Genomic DNA, 12,234 nt, shown 5'->3' on the forward strand with positions numbered 1-12,234 from the left:
TGCTGCTTTGCCCATTCCTCACACAGCAAATATGATTCTACCCATCATCTAAAAACTCTGCCTACAGTAAAACATATGCTGATCCATGCAAACCAAAATAAATCTGATTAACCCTTGTATGGTATTCGGGTCTTTTTATCCTAACAAAAATAATATGATTAATAATTTTTTCGAACTCAGACTCATTGGATTTGGCTCATTTTCTGCGAAGAACATATATCAGACCAAATTTTCATTGACCGCACACCGTAACCCCCCCCTACACATTTATATTACATACAGGGTGTTCGGGTCCACTGGACCCGGGCAAATAAAAGTGTGGAAATTGTAGGTCCTGTGTACCTAAAGTCTGTTCTCCTCCTGTCTGGGTCTGCTGTGAGTGTGTGTGTGTGTGTGTGTGTGTGTGTGTGTGTGTGTGTGTGTTGTGTGCGCGTGTGTGTTTGCGCGCACGTGTATGTGAGTGGGCCTGCTGTAAGTGTGTGTGTGTGTTTGTGTGTGTGTGTCCGCGCGCGCTTATGTGTGTTTGTGTGTATGTGGGCCTTGTCTGTATGTAGGCTAAGTATGTGTGTGTGTTTGAGAGTGTGTGTGAGTAAGTGTGAGTAAGAGTTTTGTGTTTCTGCCCCTGCCGCTGATGCCATTTAGGGGCCGCTGCCCCTTTAGACATTATATACCATCTAAACTTGCAAAATATGGTAAAAAGATTTGGGCTGCCTGTGATGCGACTTCCTCATATGCTTGGAATTTACAAGGCTACATAGGGTAACCTGATGAGGATGCCCTGAGAAAAATCAAGAAATGAGAGTTGTCCTGGACATGGCTCAGGGACTCAGTGGACACAACATCACATGCTACAATTTATTTTACATCGTACAAGCTGGGACAGGAGCTGACCATGGTGGGAACGATAAGAAAAAACAGGTCTGAGCTCCTACCCCAACTGCTGCCTACAAAGAACAGGCCTGTCAACTCTTCCAAGTTTGTGTACACGGCTGACACGTCCCTGGTATCCTATGTGCCAAAGAAACGCAAGAATGTGATACTCATGAGTACACTGCACTGGGATGGGAGAATCTCTGGCCTGGAGCATCAAAAACCAGAGGTCATCATGGATTATAATCCCACAAAAGGAGGGGTGGACAACATAGACAAGCTGGTGTCTGCCTACAGCTGTAAAAGGAGGACCCTACGCTGGCCACTGGCGATTTTATTTACCATATTGGACATCATGGCGTACAACGCCTTTGTCACCTGGATGGCACTGAACCCGGAGTGGAAGAGAGGGAAGCTCCAGAGGATAAGCCTTTTTCTCGAGGAACTGGGAAAGACACTGGTGAAACCTTAAATCCTGAGAAGACAACATGTTCCAAGAACCTCAGCCTCTGCAGCTACCATTAGGAGGATTCAGGAGGACAGTGCTGGTGCCCCATCCACCCATGTTGTGCCATGTAAACTGACCTGATTTGAAATGAAATTCACATAAATCAAATAGTTATGGAAAACATTGCTTCATTTGTAAATTTGTTGAATTTTGTCCACTGATATCTTGATTATAATTGATTTTCTTGATTTTGTAAAAAAAAAAAAAAACGGGTAGCACTTAAATTCATAAATGTGATATAACAAAGTTAAAGGGCAAATATTAACCATATTTGTTGTTCATATTGCTTCTAATTGGAATGAAGTAAATATCTGTTGAGTATTTTACCATAAAATTGTTTGATTGTGTTGAATTAAACACCCAAAAATCGAGCGGGTCCACCAGACCCACAACACCTTCTGAGTAACAAAAAAATGAATACCATACAAGGGTTAAGGCCACACAAGAATTAAGTTGCATTGATATATAGTTTATCCTCTCCTCTCTCATCTTTCTCACTCTCCTGCTCTCTGAGATTTATTGAGCTTTAAAACTCATCATTGCTCTTCCTCTTCTTTTTCTCTTTCTTCTCATTCTTCTTCCATCCATCGGGCTGCTTTTTCAAGCACAGTTTGGTGTTCACCGGCAGCCCCTCCTGCTGCAGTTTCCTTCTGATCTGAGGAGAAGAGCACTCTGATCAACCCTCAATTTCCATAGGATGAAATACAAATGTAAAGCATCTATATAGTATCCCTACGGTGGACTCAGCAGAGAGGACAGCATGTACTGAGTACATATCACGCATAAACGTCATGTATCAGGAGATTATCAAACTCATAACATCTCAATTAAATGAATCAAAGTTGAGTTTTCAGCAGCGCCATTTCATCACTTTTATTGTGTGTGTGTGTGTCTGTGTGTGTGTGTGTGTGTGTGTGTGTGTCTATGTGTCACGCCAGAACGTGATCCTGCACCTGCCACGCCCCCTTCGACTTCAACTCGCTCACCTGCACCACTTCCACAATCACCTGCGTACTGATGGCCAGCACCTGTCACTCCCACACTTACACCCCTCACTCCCTTCACTCTGTGTCTGGCCTCGTTTGACAATGGATTTGCAATCCTGCGACAACAGTTTCGACGATTCCTTGCGCTACTCAGTCTCCGTGCTTGATTCCCCAGTTCACATCCGGTATTGTACCGTGTACTTTTGTTTCTGCGCCCCTGCGCTTCTGTCTACTCGAGTCATTACTCGTAGTTTTCTGTTTCGCGCTCCTGACCTTAGTTTTCCAGAGTGAGACTCTCGGTTTTTGTTTCCGCGCCCCTGTGCCTAGTCTGTTTCAGTTTACCCTGTTTAGAATTCTTAGTTGAAGTTATTTCCAGTGCTTTCAGCCTGTGTACCCTTTGATTTGGTTTAGCGATATCTTTTGAGTTCTCTGTTTAATAACTGTCCTGTTCGTCACCCTACTCTGCCTGTTAGTCAACCTTGTCTGTTTATCTGTTACCATTGTCCCCTGGCTGTATCCTGAAATACAGAACTACATCTGAACTCTACCTCTGCGTCCTGAAGTCGTGTGTGTGTGTGTGTGTGTGTGTGTGTGTTTGTTTGTGTGTGTGTGTGTCTGTGTGTCTGTGTGTCTGTGTGTATGCATGTAATGCACTGTGTTGTCATAAGTTTTGTATGTTGATGGTGTCTCTGTCCTTGAGTGTTTGTGTGAGCTGATGGTTGAGGCTGTGCAGTAGGTCACCTGATCCTTGAGGTTCTCCTGAAATTCAGCATCGTTCAGGAGCAGGCTGCAGTTAACTTGGAACTGTACTGTCACAATCTGCTTCCTCCTCACTGTCACAATGACACACATAAATACACATACATAAACACACACACACACACACACACACACAGACACACTCACAAACATACATACATAAACACACACACACACACACACACACACACACACACACACACGTAGATAAACACACATACATAAATAAACACAGACACAAATACATCCCCTTCATTTCTCAAATGTTGGCATGCCTATTTATTATTAACAGTATTGATATCACCAAACGCCTAAACATTAACGTTTTAGTTTATTTCAAAGTTCAAACTCATAAAATACTCATAAAATACTTACCTTGGTTTTTATGAGTTGTGAGTGCAGGTGTCATTGTGGTTGAAGAAGTTGAAGTGGTCGTCCCTGTAGACAAAGCTATAGCTGTGGTTGAAGAAGTTTTAGTGCATGAAATGCCCTGTATTGTTATCCGGCGGCTTCTTATTCTTATGTGTATTGTTCGAACTTTGTCGCGTATGTCTTGTAAAGGACACCTGTGCTGTGTATTTTTCATTTTTCTGAACTTTATACTTTTTAAGATTTTAAAATGCTTCACTGATTCCTGCGCGAATTCCAAGGCTCCTCTTCTCTCTGTCCCTCTCCATTCAATAGTATAACTAGGACTTCATCTTTCTAACTATCCCTCTCAGTCTACTCTCTCTCAAATTTCATCTCTCTGCTTCACTCCATTTTCTCTTCTTCTTTAACATATTTTCCCTCTTCACTCTCTCTTTATCTCATTATCCATAGCCACTCTTGTTTACTCTTCTTTCTTTCTTCTTTCAATTACCTTTGTCCATCAATTCCTACTCTTTTTTAAACTTTTTTGTCAGCCTACTTTGACTTTACAAATCCTGCTGCATATTCCCTGTTTGGATTTGTCCTCTGTCATCCCTTCCATTTCCTTTACTTCCTCCATGCCATGTCTATATCTTCCACTTTATCCATTAATAGCAATTCATTTTATACCATATATTATGAAATCCAGTCTTGGATTATGGTCAGTCAATGAAACAGGTTTTAATCTTGAACAATGGTGGTCACCATTGTGAGACAGAGCCTGAGTTACAAGTCTTTTATTTGTCAGATGCACAAAATGACACAGGGTCAGACTGGGCACTGGAATTATTCACCATGACGTACACTCTGCACAAGTACTATGAACATAATTTACACACAACAAACATATACATAACCTTACTAAATATACAAGATAAATATACAATACGGTGTACTAAACATATAACAACCTATACATATAATACTAAATATACATATAGCAGCCTATACATATAATACTAACATATATACATATAACATATAATACACATATAATAAACTATGCTAGCCTATTGACCTATAGTAACCTACATACAACCCAGTGAGTGTAAGGTCGGTGTTCTGTCCTTGTTCGATTTCTGAGTTTGTCTCCCTTGTGTTGTCACATGTTTGTTCCCTTGTCTAGTCCTTGTGCTTCCTTGTTCCCGCCATATGCTCTCCTATGTTTGTTTGTCTATGCCATGTGCTCTCTTGTTGTTATCCGTGTCTCCACCCCTCACCTGTTCCCAATCACCCGGTTTGTTTGAATTATTGGTTTCTCCTGTGTCCTGTTAATTCCCCTTGTTTAGTCCACCTGTGTCATTGTCTGCCCCGCCTTGATTGTTCTCACCTGTCCCTCGTTATCTGTTGTGTGTGTATATAGTCCATGTGTTCTTGTTTCTCGTGGCGTTTTCGTAATTACATGTTACCTGGTATGTTCTGTGAATTCCTAGTGTTTCCTCGTGTTTTAGCACGTTCTCTTTGTTAAAGTGATTTACTCGTGCTTCTGACCTCGGCCTGTACAACGACTACTCTGCTGCCTATTCCCTGTTTGGATTTGTTTGCTTACTCTTGGACTGCCTACCTGTGTACTGAACCCTGCTAGTAAACGTTTATTCTTCAATCTACTGTATGAGTTCTGAGTCGTGCGTTTGAGTCCTGCACATCACCACCCATTCGTAACAGTGAGGGAGTTACATGTAGTGCAATTTTCCTGATAAGGTATTACTGCTAGTGCAAGCAGTAGGTTGGAAGTGACAGTGACAGTGCATGTAAGTGACGAGTGCAAAAGTGGCAGTGGAGTATCAATGTCCATTTAGCAGCCTGATGGCCCTGGGGTAAAAGCTGTTCTCCAGTCTGTGTGAGGCATCGTGTGTGGTAGGTGTCCTGCAGGGCTGGGAGCTCCCTGCCGATGATTAACTCTGCAGTCCTGACTACACTACGAAGGGCCTTGCGGTCCTTGGCTGTGCAGCTCCCATACCACACTGTGATGCACCCAGTCAGGATGCTCTCTATTGTATACCTGTAGAAGTTGGTGAGGATGACTGGGTTCATGCCAAACTTCTTCAGTCTCCTCAGGAAGAAGAGGCGTTTCCGGGCTGCTTTGACAACCTTGTCCGTATGAGCAGACCAGGTGAGGTCATTGCTGATGTTCACCCCGAGGAACCTGAAGCAGCTGACCTTTTCCACTGCGGAACCATAGATGTTCAGGGGTGCGTGCTCCTCCACCTGCTGTCTCCTGTTGTCCACAATCATCTCCTTTGTCTTGCTGGTGTTGAGAGAGAGGTTATTATCCTGACACCATGTAGTCAGGTTAACAACCTCTCTGTAGGCTGATTCATCATTTCCAGTGATGAGGACCACAATGGTTGTATCATCAGCAAACTTGACAATGAGGTTGGAACTGTGCGTAGCTCCACAGTCATGTGTGAATAAGGAGAACATGAGGGGGCTGAGCACACAGCCCTGGGGGGTGCCTGTATTTGTGACTACTGTGGATGAGGTGCGGTCACCGATTCTCACCACCTGTGGCCTCCCCGTCAGGAAGTCGTAGATCCATTTGCATAGGGGGGTGCTTAGTCCCAGGTCTACGAGCTTCGAGACGAGTCTGGAGGGGATGATGGTATTGAATGCTGAACTGTAGTCAATGAACAGCATCCTCACAATTGTATTACCTTTGTCCAGGTGGGATAGGGCAGTGTGCGTGGTCAGGGCTATAGCATCGTCTGTAGACCTGTTGGACCGGTATGCAAACTGCATAGGGTCCAGGGTGGGAGGCAGCAAGGAGCAGATGAATGATTTGACTAGCCGCTCAAAGCACTTCATGATCACAGAGGTCAGTGCTACTGGGCTATAGTCATTCAAGCAGGTGCCCTTGATGTTCTTGGGCACAGGGACGATGGTGGTCCTTTTGAAGCAGATGGGTAGTACAGACAGGCTGAGGGAGAGGTTGAAGATGTCGCTGAAGACCCCTGCTAGCTGGTCAGCGCAGCCCCTGAGGGCCCTACCTGATATGCCATCCGGGCCAGGTGCCTTGCGAGGGTTGATCTTTTTGAAGCAGTGCTTCACCTCTGCTACAGTTATAGTAGGCATACCACTGGTTAGGCTTTCAGGTAGCTCCACTGCAGGGGGGTCACTGTCCCTCTCAAAACGAGCGTAAAAGGCATTCAGCTCGTCTGGAAGAAGGACCGAGAACTGGGTCTCACTGCAACCCCTCCCTTTGTAGTCTGTGATGGCTCTTAATCCACTCCACGTGCGCCTGGGATCAGAGCCATGGTAACTGCCATGGTAACTGGTAAACTGGTAATCCACCTTGGTTCTGTAGGCCCTCTTAGCTGCTTTGATGGCCCTCAGAAGGTCGTATCTGGTCCTTCTGTATTGATCAGGGTCCCCAGAGTTAAAGGCGGCAGACCGGGCTCTCAGGTTGGTCCGGACCGCGGCATCAACCCAAGGCTTCTGATTGGGGAAAGGCCGGACAGCCTTCTTCGGGATGATGTCTTCAATACAATGATGGATGTCTCCCTAAACATCAGCCAGTCAGTGGTGTCAAAACAATCCTGAAGAGTCGCCACACTCTCGTCACTTCATTGGTGGACTGTCTTCACAACCGGTTTGACCTGTTTTAGCTTTTGTCTATATGCGGGGAGTAGTAGAATGGAGGTGTGATCAGCTTTCCCAAAAGCAGGGCGGGGGAGGGGTTTGTAACTGCCCCGGAATGTCGTATAACAATGGTCCAGGGTCTGATCTCCACGTGTGAAGAAGTCAATGCCTGAGATCCACTTACTCACAGAACTTCACCTAAGCCATATCTGATTATCCATTGAAGGATTGCTTGTTAAATGCTCTCTGAGATCAAGGGGCGTCACCCTCTATATTCATGAGGTCTTGGAGTCACAAGTCTCTGAGCCATTTGCTGACACTTTCAATACACTCCCTCAGGATAAACTCTCTTCTCTAACCAGAAATTATTACATTCTAACTTAAGTCCAAATAAAAGTAACAATTACAACTAGGTATAAGATATATTGAATTGTTGACTATGGCACATCCTTATTAACTATAAACCTTAAATCCTGGTTCCTTCACTATCGATCATTCTAACATCTCCTTCCTCCAGTCCATTCTCTTTCCTATTTTCACTCATTTACTCTCTCTGTAGAACCTCCACCCTCTTGTTTTTTTTTATCCCTCTTCAACTCCTCTTTCTCACACACAATCTCTCTGCTTCACTCCATTTTATCTCTTTATTTCAGTATTTTCCCTCTTCACTCTCTCTTTACTGTCTTTATCCATAGCCACTCATGTTCACTCTTCCTTTCTTCTTTAACTTTTCTTCACTCTTCTTTTCTTAACTTTTGCATTTCATGCACTGGTATTTCTTTCAGGAAATGCATAGTCTAGTTCTTATTATTCCTATTTACCAATTTCTGCGATGAATTCAGCTCGAACCACTTAACGTAGAAACTTCACTATTCATTATTTCTAAAATCCAATGTGAGGAGTATTAATATCACCAAACGCCTAAACATTAACGAAGTTCAAACTCATAAAATACTTGTCTTACCTTGGCTTGTATGAGTTGTGAGTTCAGGTGTCATCGTGGTTGAAGAAGTTGAAGTGGTTGTCCCTGTAGACAAAGCTATAGCTGTGATTGAAGAAGTTGTAGTGCCTGAAATGGCTTGTATTGTTATTCCTAGGCTTCTTATTACAGTGCATGACATGCCCTGTATTGTTATCCGTTGGCTTCATATACTTATTATTACAGTGCATTAAATGCCCTGCATTGTTATTCCTAGACAAAAAAGTTGAAAAAAGAGTAGGAATTGATGGACAGAGTAATTGAAAGAAGAAAGGAAATAAGAATGAACAGGAGTGGCTATGGATAATGAGAAGAAGATTAAACTGCCTTGCACCTGGGCTTCACGGACGCCTGGACCAATTCCAAGGCACCTCTTCTCTCTGTCCCTCTCAATTAAACTGTATAACTAGGAATATTAAGAGACACCTTCTATACTCTACTTTTTTTCTCTCCATCTTTCTCTCTATCCCTCGTAGTCTACTTTCTCAATCATCTCTCTGCTTCCATCCATTTTTCTCTTCTTCTTTCTATGTTTTCCCTCTTCACTCTCTCTTTATCTCATCATCCATAGTCACTCCTGTTCACTCTTCTCTCCTTTCTCTTTCAATTACTCTGTCCATCAATTCCTACTCTTTTTTCAACGTTTGTGTCAGCCTTCTTTGACTTTACAGTCCTCTATCCTCCCTTCCATCTGATTTCCTTTCCTTCAGGAAATCTATATTCTAGTATATGTATTAATTCGATGTGCTCCTGTAGGTTATTTCTTTTTTCATAAAAAAGTGTCTGTGAGAGAGACGCCCTGTTTTAGTTTAAAAACCGGCCCTCCAAAATGTCTGCGCACGGCCCTGAGCAGCTTGATACTCCAACCTGTGCAACTGCAAATTGAAGAAATGCAAATGTGAACATCATACATGATATCTTACAAAATCATTTCCACTTACTCTGAATAATGGCTATATTGAAAAAATACTGTGAAGTGGGGTTCAACTGTTTTCAATGGTCATATTAACAATGCATCACAAAGTAGGGTTAAACTATGTTTGTGTATACAGTAAACAGTGTATGTGCCATACCTGAACAAACTACACCTGCATCTTCATAGTGAGCACAATTATGATTTCCAAATCCTCTGTGTGAGCACTGTGTGATAGAGCTCTCAGCACCAGTGCATCCAACATTATCCAGCCAGATCTTCCCACTTCCCCGACCAAAGTAGGCGATTCGAGGGGCACTGACTGCATTTCCACACCCAAGCTGCCTGCACACCACTTCAGCATCAATGAGATCCCAGGAATCATCACAAACGGTTCCCCATTCACCATTATGGTAGATCTCAACTCTTCCAGAGCAGCTGTTGTCCCCATGGACCACCCTGATTTGGTTAGCACCTAGAAATAAATATATACATAATAGTTTCTCATGTAAATCATAAATCACATTACACAATCATGTCCACTTACTCTGAAAAATGGCTATATTGAAAAAAATACTGTGAAGTGGGGTTCAACTGTTTTCAATGGTCATATTAACAATGCATCACAAAGTAGGGTTAAACAATGTTTGTGTATACAGTAAACAGTGCACGTGCCATACCTGAACAAACTACACCTGCATCTTCTCTGGCAACACAATTGTGAATTCCAAATCCATTGTGTGAGCACTGTGTGATAGACATCTCAGCACCAGTGCATTTAACATTATCCAGCCAGATCTTCCCACTTCCCTGACCAAAGGAGGCTTGTGGAGGGGCACGGACTGCTTTTCCACACCCCAGCTGCCTGCACACCACTTCAGCATCAATGAGATCCCACAAATCATCACAAACGGTTCCCCATTCACCATTATGGTAGATCTCAACTCTTCCAGAGCAGCTGTTGTCCCCATGGACCACCCTGATTTGGTTAGCACCTAGAAATAAATATATACATAATAGTTTCTCATGTAAATCATAAATCACATTACACAATCATGTCCACTTACTCTGAAAAATGGCTATATTGAAAAAAATACTGTGAAGTGGGGTTCAACTGTTTTCAATGGTCATATTAACAATGCATCACAAAGTAGGGTTAAACAATGTTTGTGTATACAGTAAACAGTGCACGTGCCATACCTGAACAAACTACACCTGCATCTTCTCTGGCAACACAATTGTGAATTCCAAATCCATTGTGTGAGCACTGTGTGATAGACATCTCAGCACCAGTGCATTTAACATTATCCAGCCAGATCTTCCCACTTCCCTGACCAAAGGAGGCTTGTGGAGGGGCACGGACTGCTTTTCCACACCCCAGCTGCCTGCACACCACTTCAGCATCAATGAGATCCCACAAATCATCACAAACGGTTCCCCATTCACCATTATGGTAGATCTCAACTCTTCCAGAGCAGCTGTTGTCCCCATGGACCACCCTGATTTGGTTAGCACCTAGAAATAAATATATACATAATAGTTTCTCATGTAAATCATAAATCACATTACACAATCATGTCCACTTACTCTGAAAAATGGCTATATTGAAAAAAATACTGTGAAGTGGGGTTCAACTGTTTTCAATGGTCATATTAACAATGCATCACAAAGTAGGGTTAAACAATGTTTGTGTATACAGTAAACAGTGCACGTGCCATACCTGAACAAACTACACCTGCATCTTCTCTGGCAACACAATTGTGAATTCCAAATCCATTGTGTGAGCACTGTGTGATAGACATCTCAGCACCAGTGCATTTAACATTATCCAGCCAGATCTTCCCACTTCCCTGACCAAAGGAGGCTTGTGGAGGGGCACGGACTGCTTTTCCACACCCCAGCTGCCTGCACACCACTTCAGCATCACTGAGATCCCAGGAATCATCACAAACGGTTCCCCATTCACCATTATGGTAGATCTCAACTCTTCCAGAGCAGCTGCTGTCCCCATTGACCACCCTGATTTGGTTAGCACCTAGAAATAAATATATACATAATAGTTTCTCATGTAAATCATAAATCACATTACACAATCATGTCCACTTACTCTGAAAAATGGCTATATTGAAAAAAATACTGTGAAGTGGGGTTAAACTGTTTTCAATGGTCATATTAACAATGCATCACAAAGTAGGGTTAAACTATGTTTGTGTATACAGTAAACAGTGTATGTGCCATACCTGAACAAACTACACCTGCATCTTCTCTGGCAACACAATCGTGAATTCCAAATCCTCTGTGTGAGCACTGTGTGATAGAGCTCTCAGCACCAGTGCATCTAACATCATCCAGCCAGATTTTCCCACTTCCCGGACCAAAGTAGGCGACACTGACTGCTTTTCCACACCCCAGCTGCCTGCACACCACTTCAGCATCACTGAGATCCCAGTTATCATCACAAACGGTTCCCCATTCACCATTATGGTAGATCTCAACTCTTCCAGAGCAGCTGTTGTCCCCATTGACCACCCTGATTTGTGTAGCATCTAGAAATAAATATAAACATAATAGTCTCTCATGTAAATCATAAATCACTGATCCCCTATGTGAGCACTTAAACATCAACAAGCTTTCACCAGAATCGAGAGCCTCGCTTTTAAGTAGGATTTTTCAGTGCTCTTAACATTTCATTTTTTTTATTTGTCTTTAGTGTAGATGAGACCATTAAGCATCCTATCATTGCTGAAGTCAGGCCAAATTTAGTCACCAACTTTCATTGGCATAGGACATAGTGCTGGGGCTGTCTGTATGGAGTAAGAATAGTTTCAATATTCAAAAATGAATGTCACGTGATTCCCAAATAAATGTCACACCATTCAAAAAGGCATATCCTGATACACATATGAATGTCATGGGATTCACAAATGTGACGACCCAGCTAACCCCGCCCACGGGCAGATGGGAATATTGGTTTTGTCCTTGTCTCTGCTCAGGTGCGCGTGATTGGCTGGAGGATATAAGGGCTACAATTCCAACATGGCGGTCTCTCTCTCCTCCTCGCGGCTTTTGTGCTTCAGTTGTGTTTTGTTTGGTGCTCCTATACTGATCCACACCACACTTTGAGTTATTCCTCTACACTGACTTACACCTCACGTAGTTAATGTTTATTGCTTTACTATTTCAGTATTTCTAGTCTGTGTTAAACCCTTATTATTTATTAAATTCCCTT

General features: G+C 42.9%; 1 protein-coding gene across 1 annotated transcript in view; it reads right to left on the reverse strand.

The window, feature by feature from the left end:
* The window catches only part of LOC105906192 (deleted in malignant brain tumors 1 protein-like), a 23,471-nt gene extending 11,676 nt beyond the window's left edge, over positions 1 to 11,795 (reverse strand). Inside the window, exons 1-5 of the mRNA XM_042703481.1 lie at positions 11,777 to 11,795; positions 11,237 to 11,551; positions 10,726 to 11,037; positions 10,206 to 10,520; positions 9,166 to 9,480 (exon numbers count right to left, since the gene is read on the reverse strand). Coding sequence (XP_042559415.1) covers positions 9,166 to 9,480; positions 10,206 to 10,520; positions 10,726 to 11,037; positions 11,237 to 11,551; positions 11,777 to 11,795 — 1,276 coding nt within the window. The remainder of the gene's footprint in view (positions 1 to 9,165; positions 9,481 to 10,205; positions 10,521 to 10,725; positions 11,038 to 11,236; positions 11,552 to 11,776) is intronic.
* Between the last annotated feature and the right edge of the window lie 439 nt (positions 11,796 to 12,234).

The sequence above is a fragment of the Clupea harengus genome, chromosome 24 (assembly GCF_900700415.2).
Source record: "Clupea harengus chromosome 24, Ch_v2.0.2, whole genome shotgun sequence".
In the NCBI taxonomy this organism is placed as follows: domain Eukaryota; kingdom Metazoa; phylum Chordata; class Actinopteri; order Clupeiformes; family Clupeidae; genus Clupea; species Clupea harengus.